This window comes from Monodon monoceros, unplaced genomic scaffold, assembly GCF_005190385.1.
Source record: "Monodon monoceros isolate NGI ecotype Baffin Bay Population unplaced genomic scaffold, NGI_Narwhal_1 Super_Scaffold_11, whole genome shotgun sequence".
NCBI lineage: Eukaryota > Metazoa > Chordata > Mammalia > Artiodactyla > Monodontidae > Monodon > Monodon monoceros.
This window is the reverse complement of record NW_021703767.1, coordinates 123961848-123980447: the sequence shown is the minus strand read 5'-3', so window position 1 is coordinate 123980447 and position 18600 is coordinate 123961848. Positions and strand designations below refer to the sequence as shown.

General features: G+C 40.2%; 1 protein-coding gene across 3 annotated transcripts in view; it reads left to right on the top strand.

The window, feature by feature from the left end:
* FAIM (Fas apoptotic inhibitory molecule) overlaps positions 1 to 16921 on the top strand; it is a 17992-nt gene extending 1071 nt beyond the window's left edge. For 2 of the 3 annotated variants that reach the window (XM_029215417.1, XM_029215418.1), the window contains exons 2-5: positions 5533 to 5665; positions 5955 to 6183; positions 13055 to 13104; positions 16469 to 16921. In XM_029215417.1, the coding sequence (XP_029071250.1) occupies positions 5533 to 5665; positions 5955 to 6183; positions 13055 to 13104; positions 16469 to 16618 (562 nt within the window). In that variant the 3' untranslated portion in view covers positions 16619 to 16921. Of the gene's footprint in view, positions 1 to 57; positions 102 to 5532; positions 5666 to 5954; positions 6184 to 13054; positions 13105 to 16468 lie in introns of those variants that run through there. The other variant, XM_029215419.1, reaches the window with a different exon arrangement.
* Positions 16922 to 18600: the final 1679 nt, after the last annotated feature.

Below are 18600 nucleotides of genomic sequence, written 5' to 3'. Positions count from 1 at the left end.
GCCATCTCCGGGCGGCGGCGGCGGCGGCGGGCGCGCCGAGCGGTGGGCGCGCCGAGCGGTGGGCGCGGTGGGCGGTGTCTCCGCGGCCTGGCGACCCTGCGGTGAGGCCCGGGCCCGCACGGGGGACGGGGAGGGGGCTCCTGGTGTCTCCCCGCTGCCGGGCCGCGGGCGGGGCGGGGCAGGGACCGGGGTGGGCGGCGGGGCCCCCCTACCCGGCCAGACCCCGCGACCCGCGGCTCCGGCCTCTCCCCGAGTATAAATTCATACTTGTCGCCGTCGGAAAAGTGGAGCAGAAAAGCACAATCAAGGAAGCGCAGGAGCCGAACCCCTTCTCCCGGGAGACACTCGGGTTAACATTAAGGTGTATTTCCTTCCAGTCCCCTTTTCCCTGCAAGCATGAGCGAGCTGCAGTTTTGCTGAACCTGGATCATAAAGTGCCGCAGCTCGGCTTCTTTGTCTTACTAACACATCCCACGCGTCTGCGCGCGGCTTTCGATGTTTTTCTCCATCCTTTTCATTGGCCGCGCTAGGCTGTGTTGGGGCCAGGTTGACCGCGCCTGGCCGGGGCTTGACGCTCGCTGAGTGACAGGACTGTGATTTACATAATGGATTATCTCTCTGATGGTGAACATACAGGTGGTTTTCAGTTCTTAGCTATTACAAAAAGCAATTCGTTGAGCACTGTTCCGTCTGGTTTTTTGAGCACGATTATTTGTTTAGAGAGAATCCCTCGTAAGGCTTGTGGTATACGTTGTAAAAATGCACCTCGGAAAAGTTATTTCCGTTTTTGTGCCTCGCATTTGGGAACACCTGGCTTAGGGAGCTTTCTGACAGACTTTGCTGGAGATCCCAGTGCTTCACAAGGGATCCGCCGGACGGTGTCAACACCTCTTTAAGTTTGACCTGCCTTGTAGCTGGCCTTACCTAGAGCTTTGCTGAAAAGGGACTGTGAGTACCTTAGTAATTTTTAAAACTGACTTAGGTTTAGCTTGGATAAACCATTACAGTCTCTAATACGACTAAACCTAAGTTAAAGCAAAATTCAAGCTGGGGTTAGATGAACAGTGGAAACTTTTATATTTAAGTCATACTCTCTGATACATGGATGCTGGGTTGCTAGGGAAGGGATTTTAAAGGATTATGCTGATGGGTATGTCACCAGATACTCAGAAAGCTTCCTTTGAAGACATGTAAAGTTTCAAGTGAGTGAGTGACATTGCCCTTATCAGTGAAAATAAATGGAATTTGTTTCTCCATCCTTTTTATTTACATCCTTAAAACTTTGTGTTGAAACACAGGGGATTTTTCTTTGTAATAATCATTTTCCAGTTTGGTCGCATGGTCGTGATAATTAAATGTATGTATGGTGGATGAATTTAGAATATGACATGTGTTTATTAAGTCCAATTTGTAGCTTAGAGATCTGTGTGAGACAGATATTTCTCATTATTCATATGAGTAAGGTAGAAATCGGGGACATGGACAGCTCTGATCATCTCTTGGTTATAGGTGTAATTATATTCCAAGAAACACTACTGGCAGGGCACCTGGGTTTTTTTTTTTATATATAGTAATCTTTTATTTATTTATTTATTTTTATATTTATTTTTGGCTGTGTTGGGTCTTCATTTCTGTGCGAGCGCTTTCTCTAGTTGCGGCAAGTGGGGCCCACTCTTCATCGCGGTGCGCGGACCTCTTCACTATCGCGGCCTCTCTTGTTGCGAAGCACAGGCTCCAGACGCGCAGGCTCAGTAGTTGTGGCTCACGGGCCTAGTTGCTCCGCGGCATGTGGGATCTTCCCAGACCAGGGCTCGAACCCCTGTCCCCTGCATTAGCAGTCAGATTCTCAACCACTGCGCCACCTGGGAAGCCCTGGGTTTTTTTTTTTAAAAACAGTTTTGTTGAGATATAATTAATATAGCATACAATTCCCCCATTTAAAGGGTATAATTCAACGGGTTTTTTGTGTATTACAGTATTGATTTTTTAAGTTGTGGTAAAATATATATGACATAAAATTTGCCATTTTAAAATGTACAGTTCAGTGGCATAAAGTAAATTCATGATGTTGTGCAACCGTCACCACTATTTCCAAAACTTCTTCAACACCTTAAACTGATACTCTATAAATAAATGTTGAATGTATAAGTGAATGTTGATAGTTGAGGGAAAAAGTTTTTTTCTGTGATCTTGATTTCTAACCTTTCTAATTTGCTGTGTTGTCTTTTATACTTTATATGAAATATAATTAATATGGTACCATGCCTTATGTTAGTGTGATAATATTTGAATTTCCTTATAACGGAAAATTGGGCAGTTCTTTCAAGTTTGCTGAATTACTGAACTTTCTAGAGTCTCTAAAAGTTGTAGAGCAAATTTTGAATGATATCCCAAAATCTACTCTGATTTACAAAGGATGCTTATTTAAGTTTATATTATGCTGTTGGCTTACTCTATTGCTATGTATTCTCTTTGCTTTGATAGTTGCAGGATACCCTCCACTTTCATAGAGATATCCTAAGAATTTTTTTTAAGATTTTTTTTGATGTGGACCATTTTTGAAGTCTTTATTGAATTTGTTACAGTATTGCTTCTGTTTCATGTTTTGGTTTTTTGGCCATGAGGCATGCGGGATCTTAGCTCCCCGATCAAGGATGGATCCCGCACCCCCTACATTGGAAGGCAAAGCCTTAACCACTGGACCACCAGGGAAGTTCCCCTAAGAAATATTTTTAAGACTAGAAAAATCCACAAATATATAAGGTGCTAAAAAAAAGAGGGATTTATTTTAGGTACAGTGTGTTTTGAATCTTTAGCTTTCATTCCAAAATGCTTAGCTTTTCTTTGCCTGTTGGATCGCTTTTATGGATGCTAAGGTCTTTAATATCTTTAAAATTTTTTAATTAATTTATTTATGGCTACGTTGGGTCTTCGTTGCTGCGCGCGGGCTTTCTCTAGTTGCGGGGAGCGGGGGCTACTCTTCGTTGCGGTGCGCAGGCTTCTCATTGCGGTGGTTTCTCTTGTTGCGGAGCACGGGCTTCAGTAGTTGCAGCACTTGGGCTCAGTAGTTGTTGCTCACGGGCTTTAGAGCGCAGGCTCAGTAGTTGTGGCGTACGGGCTTAGTTGTTCCGCGGCATGTGGGATCTTCCCGGACCAGGGCTCGAACCCGTGTCCCCTGCATTGGCAGGCGGATTCTTAACCACTGCGCCACTAGGGAAGCCCTTAATATCTTTTAAAAAACAATTTGTGGCTTCTGGCTGTTTCCAGACCAAAACGATTGTCAATATCCCGTTTTTTACAAGGAGTGAGCACCCTTGGACATCTATACAGAAAAGGCTAGACTGGAGTAGATCTTGGGAGCAAAAAATAGTTGAAATTATTTTTCAGTAGGTTTGGCAGGGGTACAACTGTTAATCCCAAATATTCAAATGTGGGGGGTTTCCTATGTGTGTGAGTATTATGTGTGCTTCTGATTTTAGCATTACAGCCCAGATACTGTTTAGTTAATTACACAGGAGTTCTGGACTTTAGTTTTGGCTTGGGCTCTTCTAGTGACCTGAGCAAACTACATAACTTTTATGGATTCATTATTGGCACTAGTAAATTAAGTGGGCTTGAGTAAGTGGGCAAATTACGTTTGCTCTTAGAAAGCAAACTGGCATATCCCTGGATGCTTCTTGCAAGCTTAACACATATACCATACATTTCACCCATTTAAAGGGTATAATTCAATGGGCTTTTAATATATTACAGTATTAATTTTTTAAGTTGTGATAAAATATATATGACATAAAATTTGCCATTTTAAAATATACAGTTCAGGGGGCTTCCCTGGCTTCCGTAGGTCAGTGGCATAAACTAGAGTTTATTCTCTGGTTTTAGGAAATTATAAATCCATAACAGGTAAAAATATGATTGGCTAATTTGCATGATTTAACTTCTTTCCCTGAAAATTAGATATTGCAATTCTATTGTATGTAAACGCTGTTTCATCAGAAACTGCGTGCAATTTAAGAAATGGATTGCAGGGTTAGAAAAACTCTTTGCAGATGTCATCTTTGTTGCTCTCAGTCTTTCTTTGCTGCAATTCTCCTTTTCTCTTTCCTGGCTGCTAATTGGATTAAAGACTGTTTTGCCAACCATGGCATCTGGAGATGACAGTCCTATCTTTGAAGATGACGAAAGGTAAATGTCTTGCATTGCAATAAAACTAGCTTATGAAAATTTCAAGAAGGTTTTAATCATTCAGGAGAGGTATTTATCCAGGCTACTTTTTAAAGGACACATTTTGTAATATTGCAGAACACATAGTTTTGCTTTTCTGTGATTTTGAGCAAGGGTGGTAAACACCTGGCATGGAGGTAGCCAGCACTAATGTGGCATCCTTTCCCATAGGACCTGGATGTAAGGTCTCCAAATCCATCTCAGCACAAAATTCTTGGCAGTCACTTCAAAATGATATAAAATCCATTTACTGTCTTTGATTTAGACCCTACAAAGGAGATTAGAGTGAATGAAGAGTAGGATGTAGTTAAGAGACAGACTCTGGAGCCAGAGTCCTAAGTTTACATCCCATCTGCCACTTACTGTCATTGTGACCTTAAACAAGCCCTTGGCCTCTCTGAGCCTCAGTTTCCTCATCTATAAATAGAGATAATGATAGTACCCACCTCATGGTAAGGATTCTTTGAGTTAATATATATAAAGCTCTTAGCACAGTGATTGACACACAGTAAGTACTAAATAACTGTTAGCTATGATCATTATTGCTGTAATAAATGTTACTTCTCTCAAAGCTAAAGATCTATATCAGTATCAAAATAGTACTTACATGTTACATATTCATTATACATAACAGGTTATTCACATAGGACACACATATAATATATATTTTATATTAAATTGTGCCAGAAACTTGACAAAACAGAATCCTTTATATTTTTAATAAGATTTCCTATAATAATGACAAGATTACTATCTTCCATAACATTTTTATATCTATTATAGAACATTTCTTCCATGACTTCTTTTTTCCTCAGTCTTAGTATTATAAATTAGAACCTTTTTTGTTAAAATTAATCCCTAGTTATTGGTTTAAGTATAAAATGTTTTGAGAATTCTTGCTTTAGAGTGATTGGATCTGAAAAAGTAAAACCAAAATTAAATACTGTGCTTTTTAAGTGACGGGAGGGAGAAGTAGAAACTTTTTACTGACCTTTCCGAGCATTATTCTGTGGCCTAGCTTAGAATACTGTCGTGGATAAACTGACTGATTCTTAATCCTATTATATTAAGGTGACTTTGGAATTATCTGACTGTATACCCATATATAGTAATTTCATCTTAAAAGAAGAATGCATAAGAGGGAGAAGATAGTTACATGTACTGTAAGTAGGCTTTCTTAGCTAATATCACTTTAATATTTTATAATTTCAGGGCTTTTTGAAATCTGATATTTTCACCTTGGAAGGATTAATTGGTTATTCTGTTACTGTTTTGGCCTATTATAATTGCTTAATTTTATTCCCTTAGCCCTCCTTACAGCCTGGAAAAAATGACAGATCTCGTAGCTGTTTGGGATGTTGCTTTAAGTGATGGAGTCCATAAGATTGAATTCGAACATGGGACCACATCAGGCAAACGAGTGGTATATGTAGATGGGAAGGTAGGAAAAACTGTTACTTCGTAAAATATGGTGTACAGGGAAGCTTGATTTTGCTAATGTCGATTCTTCATATGTGAATGCAAGGCTTTTCTCTTACAGTGGTTATGTTTATATATTGGCCTGTATCATTTTGCCGTACAAAGTAAACTAATAATAGTTGTGCAATTCATAGACTATAGCATCTAATATTTAAACTTAAAATGACTTTATTTTCTAAAACCTTTGTATCGTGAAAATATTAAATTTTCTTCCATTTATGTGTTTTCAACTTTTATATTTTATTACTTAGGAAGAGATAAGAAAAGAATGGATGTTCAAATTAGTGGGCAAAGAAACCTTCTGTGTTGGAGCTTCAAAGATGAAAGCAACCATAAATATAGATGCTGTCAGTGGTTTTGCTTATGAATATACTCTGGAAATTAATGGGAAAAGTCTCAAGAAGTATATGGAGAACAGATCAAAAACCACCAATACTTGGGTATTACATTTGGATGGTGAGGACTTTAGAGTTGTGCTGGGTAAGTGAGAGCCGTTTCTGCAGAATTTGTTGGCTTTTTATGGTGGCCATTTAATTAGTTCCTCTAACTTTCCAGACCTTTTATGGGAGCTTTGAATAGGAGAGAATGTTAAGTGCAGTTATATTTCTCACGTGTCCTGTGGAAATGAAGTATTCATTAAATCGACTGATTTATATGGAAAACATGAGAGCCAGATTTTATAGTGATGGATTTGAGGATTATAAACTTGGGTTTAAAAAAAGAAATATTGATATAGACATTTGTTATTATTTGATATTTCTCTTTAAAACTATGTCTAAAGGCAGTTGGAAATTAAAGATTCATCAGTAAAAAGGGAATTTTTCTCTAGATAGCAATAGGTTTAGGACTGCAGCAGATCAAAATCTTCAGTCCAGATAAAGTAGATTAAAAAATAAAAAGTAAGCCATTGCTCTTTGAGCTAAGTTCTGCTATTACAGATTGCCATCTGTGTTCTCAGTTTCTATTGGGCCTACAAAACTTGCAAGACAAATATTTACTACCTTTTCACTCTTCTGGTTACTCTTAGTATTTCCTGCTTCTCATATCACTAAGTTAAGACTATGTAGATCATCTCATTAATTCATTGATTCATTTATTAGGTAATATTGAGAACCTCTTAAAGGGCAGTTTGTGTACCAGGCCTTGAGGATCCATAAATGAAGAGACTTTGTCTGTGTCTTTTAAGAGTATACAGTCCAGGGCTTCCCTGGTGGCGCAGTGGTTAAGAATCCGCCTGCCAAGGCAGGGGACACGGGTTTGAGCCCTGGTCCGCGAAGATCCCACATGCCACGGAGCAACTAAGCCCGTGTGCCACAACTACTGAGCCTGTGCTCTAGAGCCCGCGAGCCACAACTACTGAGCCCACGTGCCACAACTACTGAAGCCCTTGCACTTAGAACCCGTGCCCCTCAACAAGAGAAGCCACCACAATGAGAAGCCCGCGCACCGCAACAAAGAGTAGCCCCTGCTTGCCGCAGCTAGAGAGAGCCCGCATGCAGCAACGAAGACCCAACACAGCCAAAAATAAATAAATTTATTAAAAAAAAAAAGTATATAGTCTAGTTGAATGCTAGAAAATACCTTAAAAATTTTTTTTAAGAATGAAAAATGTTTATCAGGTAATAAATGCACATAGTTGGGAAAAAAGGAAACCAAAAACTCCTGTATGGTTTATTTATTAAAGAAATTGGGTCAATTTTTCTTGAAGAGGATAGGAAACCACCAAATTGTCTTCCAAAATGGCTGTACCATTTTGTGTTCCTCCCAGCAATGAGTGAGAGTTCCTGTTACTACACATCTTTGCCAGCAGTGTTGCCAGTGTTTTGGATTTTGGTCATTCTAATAAGTGTGTAGTGATATCTCACTTTTAACTTGCTAGTCCCTAATAATATGTGGTGTTGAGCATCTTTTCATATGCTTATTTGCCATCTGTGTATCTTCTTTGGGGAGCTGTTTCTATAGAGCTTTTGCCCATGAGAGCCAGATTTTACAGTGATGGATTCGAGGATTATAAACTTGGGTTTAAAAAAAGAAATATTGATGTGGTTTGTTTTCCTACTGTTGAGTTTTAAGAGTTCTTAGTATATCTTAGATAACGAGTTAAAAAAAGTTGGAACCATAACTTTAGTGCCTTATGGGATTTACGTATCATGAGAAAAAAGCAGATTAATTTTTTCAACCATTTTGGCTTCAGTTATATTTAAAAGACTATGTCTAGGTTGCCATTTACATACTTCTTGTCAGTCAATAATTCTAAAAATGTAACAAAGATATTTAGATACACGTTCTTTATCGGATACGTTTTGCAGTTATTTTCTTCCAGCCTGTGACTTGTACTGTCATCTTTATTTCTTTTGATTTAAAAAATTTTCCTCCTCTTCATTTTCTGTTTCTATTAAGGAATTATTTATTATGTTTGTTTTGTGTTCCTTTTAGTTGAGTCCTCATTTATGAAATTATTTTTATTTCTAATTTTTACTGAGTTCTATACTTCATTTCTCAGTTTCTATAATCATTGTTTAGTCACTTTCATATCTTGTATGATTTTCTTAATTTCTTTCAGCTCGTTTTGAAATAGTATTTTACAGATTTACCTTTCATGTAAGCATGTCTTTCTGATACTTCTATTATCTATAATGATGGCAGTCTGTTCTTTTTTCTTACAATTTTGTGTGGATCTAGAGCTCAGTACCTCTCTTTGATAAATTCTTATATGATCTTAGTTTTTCTGAATTTATAGAAGGGAGTGTGGTTTTGTGTAGCTTTTTAAACTTCAGGTTCTTGAGTTCCCTTTTCTGTCGTTTTTGGATGATGTTAAAAATCATTGGGGCACACTTTCTGAGATGGCTGCTGTTTCCTTACCCCGTTTTTTCTAGATTTTCTCTTTTACTCTCGTTTCCCTGGGTGCTCAGTTTGGATTGTCTTCCCACCTCAGTGTGGGGTTTGTACTGTAAGGGAGCTTCGGCGGGTTGGTTTGAGGGTTCCTGGGGCCCAGACTGCTGTAGCCCTTTCAGACCCCTCCCGCTGCTCCCACACCCCATCCACTGTCAGGATGTAAAAACCCTTATAGTTCAGCTGCTCTTCACACATCCCCACTCCGAATGCTCCAGTTAGAACCAGGACTGCTGTCTGGGGATTCTTAGGTCCACCAGAGGCTCTGCTGCTTCCCTCTGCTTCCTTCTGCATGGTTGCTGATACTACAGCTACGGTCTTGGAGTTGCCGGTGGTTCCCCCACCTATTGGTACTGTAGAGTTTGTGGTGTAGATACTGTCCATCGGGTCTTTGGTTCTGTTCTGTTGCCCTGTCTGTTTTAGCAGGGGAAATTTGGAGACTGTAAAAAACTCATGCCTGTGCTACCACTACCACCATCTTCATCATCAGCTTTCAAATTTACTTCATCCCCTGTTGAGTAAGATGAGGCTGTGAACATATAGTTCCCCCGCCGCTCCTCTCCCACCTTTACCACCTTCAACTTCTGTCTTCTCTACCTTTTCTTTGACATCATCAGAGTAGTTAATATTTTTATTCTGTTCTGTAGCCATAACTGTGTTGTTTTTTCTATAGGTTGATTCTAAAATTAAAAACCAATAAATAACATTTATATTATTGTGATTTTGTAAATATTTTTGGAGTGGGCCACGGTTACATTCTTTCTCTATATTATTGTCACACCCCCTGTGCCACTCAAAGGAAGTTGTTTTTAGTGTCAAGGTCAAGTAAGTGAGTTTTCTGTTCTATAATCTACCAGTTTCTCAAAATTATACCTCATTTTTTGTTTACTTCACAATTGGACCTTGATTTTTTTTTTTTTTTTTTTTTTTTAGTCATTTGTTTTTCTGGGCTCTTCTGGTGGCTTTTCTCTTTTCCTGTTGGAAAGGGAAATATATCTTCTTTGCTCATGTTCCTAATGTCTGTTTGCATTTTTTACTCCTATTATCTATTGCTTTGAAAACTTCTCATTCTTAATGACAGTATTCTTGGGCGTCTGTTGACTTCCTGTTCAAAACTAGATAGTTGCTTCCCAGGCCTGCTGCCCAGTGGCTGTCCTGGGCTTGCTTTCATGGAACCCTGGCTTTAGTTCCATCAGTTATTGAATCCCACAGCTGCCAGTTTTACCTTTGTTTACTGGAAAATATCCTTAAGTGATTTCCTAATAAAGGGTGTCTAGGAGCTAAATATTATATGAACCTTATACGAAGTTGATACTTTTGTGGAGTATAGAGTTTGAGCTTTAAAATGTGTTTTTTTTTTTCCCCTGAGAAATTTTGAAAGCCTTGTTCCATTGTCTTCTATTCTCCATTGTTTTGAATGAGAAGTTCTATGCCAGTCTGAATCTCATTAGTTTTTTCTTTCTGGAAGCTTTTGGGGGCTCATCTTTATTTTCCAGAATTTTACAGTGTTGTGTTTAGAAATGTAGTGGCTCACCAGTCTTTACTTTTAGGTGAAAAATGGTATTTCAGCATGTTTTTTATTTGCCTCTTTCAGAATTGGGTGAGGTTGAGCCTCTTTTCATGTGTTTAAGGTCCTTTTGTGTTTCTTTTCTGATAATGCCTGTACGTGTCCTTTGACCTGTTTTCTCTTGGGTTGTTGGTCTTTTTCTCCTTGATTGCTAGGAGTCCTTCTATTACTAAAATTAGCTCTTTGTATTGTGAGCTTCAAGTATTTTTCCCAGTCTGTCATTTATTATATGACTTTGCTTATACGTATGCATGTGTTTTTTTAATCATGCAGAAATCTTTTTTACTTTCATGTAGTCAGATTTACTTACCCCTTTTCTTTTATGGCTTCTGGATTAGCAATGTTCTTCAGAGGCATGTTAATAACAGCTATTATAGAAAATCTGAGTACAGGTACACATTCAGTTGGCCCACTAAATAAAATTCTGATTGTCACCACCGTCATGGTTTATTTGAGCACCCTGTGCTCTGATCCAGGTGGCTGAGCTGGGTTTCCCCACAACTGTGGCCGTAGATGCTCCCCACTCAGGCTGCCATTGGGCTTCCCCTCCCATACCTCCTGGGCCCCTCTGCTCTTCTCTTTCCCTCTAGCCCAGTTCAAAGTCCTTTCTCCACTCTCTAAGTGAGGCTCACATCTCGAGGTGCAGGGAGAAGAGACCGTGTTCCTGGAGTAGACAGCTTGTCAGTGTCAAGGCATCCAGCCTTGACACCCAGGCAGGTTTGGTTTGTTTTTTTTTTTTAATATGAATAGTAGTTTTTTTTTCTTTTTAAGAAGATGTTGGGGGTAGGAGTTTATTAATTTATTGTTTTTGCTGTGTTGGGTCTTTGTTTCTGTGCGAGAGCGTTCTCTAGTTGTGGCAAGCGGGGGCCACTCTTCATGGCGGTGTGCGGGCCTCTCACTATCGCGGCCTCTCTTGTTGCAGAGCACAGGCTCCAGACGCGCAGGCTCAGTAGTTGTGGCTCACGGGCCTAGTTGCTCTGCAGCATGTGGGATCCTCCCAGACCAGGGCTCGCACCCATGTCCCCTGCATTAGGAGTCAGATTCTCAACCAGTGCGCCACCAGGGAAGCCCGTGAATAGTACTTTTTAATGATTTGAAATTTAAATGCAAACAATTACCAGAAGAAAGCATGTAATTTTTTTTTGAATTGAATTTTTAAATTTAATTAATTTATTTTTTATACAGCAGGTTCTTGTTATCTATTTTATACATATTAGTGTATATGTGTCAATCCCAATCTCCCAATTCATCCCACCACCACCCCTCCTTTCTCCCCTTGGTGGCCATAAGTTTGTTCTCTACATCTGTGTCTCTATTTCTGCCTGGCAAACCAGTTCATCTGTACCATTTTTCTAGATTCCACATATATGCGTTAAAATACGATACTTGTTTTTCTCTTTCTGACTTACCTCACTCTGTATGACAGTCTCTAGGTTCATCCACGTCTCTTCAAATGACCCAATTTCGTTCCTTTTTATGGCTGAGTAATAGTCCATTGTATACATGTACCACATCTTCTTTATCCATTGCTTCCATGACCTGGCAATTGTAAATAGTGCTGCAGTGAACATTGGGGCCCAGGCAGGTTTTGACCCCTGGGCTCCGTATGCACACACAGGTCCCGCTTCTCTCTAGTCTTCGTTATAACACCCAAAGCTCGTCTTCTGGCTGCTTAATGAGTGCAGTCCTCCCACCTGCCACTCCCTGGGACATTGACATTCACAAGTGGCTCTAGGGATCCTTCCCCAAAATGCATATGCGTTTGTGACACGCGCACACATGTACACACCTCCCTGGAGTGAGCTGCGGCCGCTTAGCTAATGCCCAAGTGTATCGTGGCAGCATTTCGCTCTATCATGTCAGCACTGTGATCTGAACAGTCTGTCAAGTACTATGCCTATATTTTTTTCTTATGATCCAGTAATTTTCCTCAAAGTGAAACCATAACAAAATGAATAGAGATTATTGTGCTATCCAGTATGAAATTTAAGGCTAAATTGCTATCTATCCTGTATGAACAGCAAGGTAGCCTTTTTTGGCGGTCTCTTTGTGCCATCATCCAGTCGGGTTAGTGAGAGGCAGGAGGAATCATCTAGTCACTGATGTTAAAGGACATTCTAGGAGGGATAAATTAGGAGTCTGGGATTAGCAAATACACACTACTATATATGAAATAGATAAATGACAAGGTCCTACTGTATAGCACAGGGAACTCTACTCGATATTCTGTAATAACCTATAAGGGAAAAGAATCTGAAAAAGTGTGTGTGTGTGTGTGTAAATGAATCACTGTGCTGTACACCTGAAACTAACACAACATTGTAAATCAACTATACTCCAATAAAAAAAAAGAAAAGCAATACTTGCTATAATCCAAAAAATAAAAATAAAAAAGGGATAAGGTCAAATATTGCATTACTTAAAGTACGTATGTTTTTTAAAGGCCAAAAGCACTCTTTAATTTGCTAAAATATATTGGTATCCTAAATGGAAACACATTGTAATCCTGGGAGTGTGTAAACCCTTCTTTGATTCACAACCAGACCTTAAAATTTTATTAAAACATTTCAGATGATATGAAAAAAAAGATATTCTGTGTGGAAAGGTCCCTCTTCGCATTCATTTGTCTGCATCCTCCTTTAAAGATTTTCTTTAACAAGTCTTCATTAATTTGTATTGGGATCATGATTTTTTCTTAAAAGATTGCTTTCATTTTTATTTCGTCTGCGAACAAAAGATAAACACAGTTTCTTCAAATTTGGAAGAATTTCAAAGCCATGAATGGAATTAATGGAGTTTTCAAAATCCAGTGTAACAGACTCTTCTTAAAATAATAAAGTGTTAACTTTAAATCACAGATTATAATTTTTTTTTCATCTGTTACTTTTACAGAAAAAGACACTATGGATGTATGGTGCAATGGTAAAAAAATGGAGACAGCAGTAAGTTGACCTTTTGATTACTCTCACCATGTGCGTGAGTGACCATTGAAATGTTGCTGTGTTTCCTAACTGGAGATTTTATAAGTAATGAAGGTCCTCTTGGTTAAAAACAAAAAAGAGATGAAGTAATACTGACTCCAAAGTCTGAAGAACTTTCCTGGGCAGTGCCTGGGGCAGTGAGAGTTTGGTAACAACTTATGTGTGGCACCAAGCTCATACTCTACCTTTCCTCTCCTGGACCAGCCTCTACCCTGAAAAGAGTTCCCACATTTACAAAATCCTTCCCGGCGCGGTGCAGCACAGCGCAACCTGCTGCACGTCGGGTCCGGGGTCCGTAGCGGAGAATCCTTCGTCCTGGGACACGGGCGCGCGGCTAGAAAGGTGGCCGCCCCCTCGCCCATCACGCCCATTTCATGAGGACCCTGGTGCTAAACCATTCAAAGATGATCTCCTTTTGGGTCTGGGTTTCGTACCTAGCAGAGCAGCTCCCTTGCTGCAAACTTATTGAAAGTCAGTCCTCGACACAAGGGTTTGTAAAAAAAAAAAAGAAAGAAAAAAAAGTCCTCCCCAAAGGTTGAGTCCTCCTGTATTTATCCAGGTTAAAGAGGTGCTTTATACCACTGCTTCTCAAACTTGCATGCATAGAATCAGTTGGGGTCCTGTTAGAGTGCATACTCTCACATGTCCTCAGGTGTTGCCAGAGCTGCTGGTCCACAGGCCACTCTGAATAGGAAGGCTTTACGCCATACACTCAGAAAGCAGATGGTACTTCTCTAAAAGCAAAGATTGTGAAAAAGAAATGATGCACACAATGTCAGGTGACACAAAGGCAGGTAGGAAAGGGCACTGTCACGAACCCCAGAAGACAAGTGGAATTTGTAGAGTAGCAGTGCTCAGAGGCTACCCCACCCATTGAAGCCGAGCACAATGAAATCCCCATCCAAACCCCAGTGTGTTGGGCTTTTGCTGCTTGCACTGTTAGGGCTGTGGTGGGATGAATATAGGAGTGCATCTCAAGTGGGAAGGAAATAATAGTGGTATGTACAGCAGGGGAGGAAGTGAAGCAGGGGAGGTGGTCCTGGACAGCTGGGAGTGTGGAAGCAGGAGCTGAAATCTTTGGGTGGAAATTCCCATGTGTTCTGGGGTCAGCTGGCAAGCAGGTGGTATACCAGCCCTGGTGTCCCCTTTCATGGCTTCAGACGTGAACACCAGGGCTAGAGATCGTGAGAAGCTCTCTTCCCCTGGCACAGTTTAGCTAGTTGCAAGTTGTGGTTGCTGCTGTTATCTCCCTTCTCTATTGTAGGTCTGGGAAGGTGAGGAGATGTGCTTGGAGGGAAGGTCTGGGATGAATGTATTCAGCAGACTAGCTGGGTCTTATAGCCAATCTGCTTCTAAGGAAGTGCCCAAGCCAGAAATCAAAGGTTACAAAGATTAATGCTTTTCTCTTTATTAATCCTAGTTTTAATTCTTGAAGGGAAATGTAACCAGGGCTCACTCAAAATTGATCCTCCAGAGTTTGATCCACCCTCTGGGTTAAACCTACCCATCGAGACTTTTATGCAGAGAGGCTTGGAGAGCTCTTCAGTATTTTATGTCTCCTTTTGGACCAGCTTAAGTTTCCATGCCTACTGTGTGCCCGATGCCACATCTACTAGTCCTTCCTATTCTCTCTTTCCTACCCTGGAATTCCCTAGATGGAGAGTCTGCAGTTTGGGATCACATTCCTTCCACCCTCCAGGAATTCTCCAGTGCAAATGTAAAGAGAGATTTAAGAATGTGGTTGTAAATAAGTAGGGAGTTGAAAATAATGTCCATCCACAATGTCTTTGTTCCTCAGTAATTCACAAGAAACCACAAGTGTTTGGACAATAGCTCTGTCTCACCCAGTTGCCTCCTCATTGTAACTACGACCTAGTTTGCCGGGCAGTCTTCCCCAGCACTATGCACACCTGCTCTTGCTGCCTGTGAGTTACAGCTTATTTTCTCCATTTCCTTTTCATCTCAAAGCATCGTGACCAAGACCATGTATCTGTCAAATTACCAAGAAGCTACTGACAAGGATTGTATTATTCAACCCTTCCTCTGCCCTCTAAATTGATTTTTACAGAAGTATGACCTGAGGGATTTTTTCAAAGCTCAATGTGAAAAGGGGTAAAAAGAACACACTAGACTCCAGGGCCAGCACCCCCAGTCCTTGTGGTCAGTACACCTCCGTGTTGGCCAGATTCTTCCCAGAGCGAAGAAAAAGCTTCCCTCTCTGATGCCTCCTGTGCTTTCTTTGGTTAGATAATGTTAGCTACGGGGCCTTGCTCTGTCTGCTTTGGCTGCCAGGAAGCTCATAGCCAAGTTGTGAGTCTGATGGTGCTTCCTTGCATAATTCACTTTTATCCTCTAAGCCTCCTGTTCTTCCTTCCTTCTCCGTACCACTTGGCCCCTATCTTTTTACTCTAGATCAGTGCTGTTCAATAGAAATATGAGCCACAGATATGAGCTTCATATATAACTTTTCTAGTAGCCAGATTTCAGAAGTTTTACAGTGAAGTTCATCTTAATAAAAATTTGACTTAAATCAGTATATCAAAAATATTATCATTTAACATGTAATAAATATAAAAAGTTTCTACTGAGTCATTTTACATTCTTTGTTTCATACTAAGTCTTCCAAATCCAGTGGATATTTTACCCTTAACAGAGTATCTCATTTTAGACCCACCTCATTACATGCTCAGTTGCCACATGTGGCCAGTGGCTACTGTACTGGACAGAGCAAGTCTAGACTCAGTAGTGTTTGGTTTTATGTTATTTTTTATGTATTTATTGTAAGCCACCTTATACACTGGGGAATCAGATGTTCAGAGTGGTTAAGAGCACTCCATCCCTTACTGACTGGGGCCTTCAGCAGGTAATTTAACCACTGTGTGCCTCAGTTTCCTCACATATCAAATGTGGATAGTAATCGTACTCCAGTCAGGTTATTGTGAGGATGCAATAAAATAATGCATGTAAACCATTCTTTGTATAGAATAAATCACTAATAAATGTTTGCTATCAGGTTTATTATTTTTACTTTTGAAAATGGTCTACATTGTCTACATAGTATATGTTATAGACACATAGCCATTAGGTACACTTTTTTTTTTTCTCTGAAACTTAAGATTCTTAAAGATTGTAGGGGGTACAAATAAGAAACCTTCATAAAAGAGACGTAAAAGCATCTAAATACAAGCTTCTAACTTTAATCTTGCAAAGTTTAACATTGAACTAGTATGTACTTCATTATACCTCCCTTTTTGGGTGATGTTAATGCTCTAGACAAAGATAAATGTTTCTGGAACACTAATTCCTCCTTCTTTTGTTTGCCCAGGGTGAGTTTGTAGATGACGGGACTGAAACTCACTTCAGTATTGGGAACCATGACTGTTACATAAAGGCTGTCAGTAGTGGGAAGCGGAAAGAAGGGATTATTCATACTCTCATTGTGGATAATAGAGAAATCCCAGAGATTCCTGAATGACTTCATGTTAATGAATTTTAATCTTAAGAAGTAAAGATCAGGACTTTTAAATTACTGTGGTTATTAAATATGTTCAGTATGTACTTTTCAGTACATCTAGTCGCCATGTTTTTATTTTTTAGTTACCTGAAACTGTAATGTTCCAAAGGTCAGGAAAAAAAAATTATGTATCATAAATATTGCAATTTATTTTGTAAAGAATGTAAAATGTTTTAACGTCAAATGGAAAATAAGATACGGACCAAAAATCACTAGTGTTTTACAAGAGCAACTTTTACTATAATAAATGCTATAAAATGAAATTGGTGCTGCTTGATTTGTTTCTTAAAATGGATGTCTTTGTATATTTTTAACCTGTGCAGATAGATTGTCTAGTTTAAAGCAGTTGGTATACAATGATAGTATTAGTTTAACTGAAATGAGAAACATTTTCTATCTGGAAACAATGTTAAGGAGATGTCAAAGAGTGTCGCGTAAGAATTTAATTAAAAATAGGTTTCTGAAAAAAAAAATAGGTTCCTGAAAATCCAGTTGTTTAATCAGCATGATCAGGACAAAAAAAAAGGAAGAAGCAAACTTCTTTACACCAGACAGCATTAGTTGCATTGCCAGGCAGTGTTTAGAAAGAGTTGCACACCTGTGTGGAGGTAGCTAGCACCAGTGTTAGCGCTTTGTGACTGAAGCACACCCACCCAGGCAGATTCACAGAGATGCCGCCTCAGTATGGGAAGTGGTCCAGATTGTGTCAGTACTCGTTTCTGAAGGTCTTTCAGAGCAGGACATGGTTTAATAGTAGAGCCTTTTATCGGGATATTTCATGTCCATTATCACATGGGGATCCTCCATAAGAGGGAGAATTCTCCATTTTCTAGACTTGCTCTGTCCACTAGGGTAGCCATTAGTCGTGTAGCTATTTAAGTTAAATTAACTAAAATGAAACAATTAAAAATTCCTCTACCACACTAGCCACACTTCGGATCCTCAGCAGTCACATGAGGCTAGCAGCCACCACATTGGACAGTGAAGATACAGAACATTTCCATCATCATACCAAGTCTGACTGGACAGCACTGGCCTGGAGACATTGTCTCAAGCTTAGTGAGCTGTTCTGTACTGGAACAGGCAGGATTTAGACCCAGGTTTTTCTGACGCTAAAACCCATGTGCTGTACTACCTTCTTCCTGCCGCTCACGTATTTCTAAGATTTGGGGCAGAACAGAGGCACAACCACGCTCTAACATCAGGCACGAGGAACTGAGGGGCAGGACAGCAGCGAGGGAACGTGGCTCAGACAGGCGGGGCCCTGGCAGGCAACATGCGTGGTGGCAGAGCATATTAAAATTAGCCTGTGAGTTACCTACTCTGACATTTGTTTTATTTGAAGTCTTAAGACTGGAAGGTTAGCATACCACATGTATAGAAATCATCCCCCTGCTCTCCCCATGCCACCCCCCAGCCTTCCTTCACTGCCACTGGAAGATTAGGACATGAATGAACTAAGAGGGACTCTTCTGAGGCTTAAACTCATTTTGGGGTTTGCTTTCAAGTGTTTGGGTGTGGTCGTTTTCATTTCCCTTGAATAAAGGACGTTATTTATTTATTTATTTATTTAATGGCTGTGTTGGGTCTTCGTTGCTGTGAGCGGGCTTTCTCTAGTTGCAGCAAACAGGGGCTACTCTTCGTTGCGGTGCGCGGGCTTCTCATTGCAGTGGCTCCTCATTGTGGAGCACGGGCTCTAGGCGTGCGGTCTTCAGCAGTTGCGGCATACGGGCTCAGTTGTGGCTCGCGGGCTCTAGAGCACAGGCTCAGTAGTTGTGGCGCACGGGCTTAGTTGCTCCGCGGCATGTGGGATCTTCCCGGACCAGGGCTCGAACCCATGTCTCCTGCATTGGCAGGCGGATTCTTAACCGCTGCACCACCAGGGAAGCCCCTAAAGGGCGACTTTTAATGGTCATATTTTATCTGGTACAAAAAATGTTTTG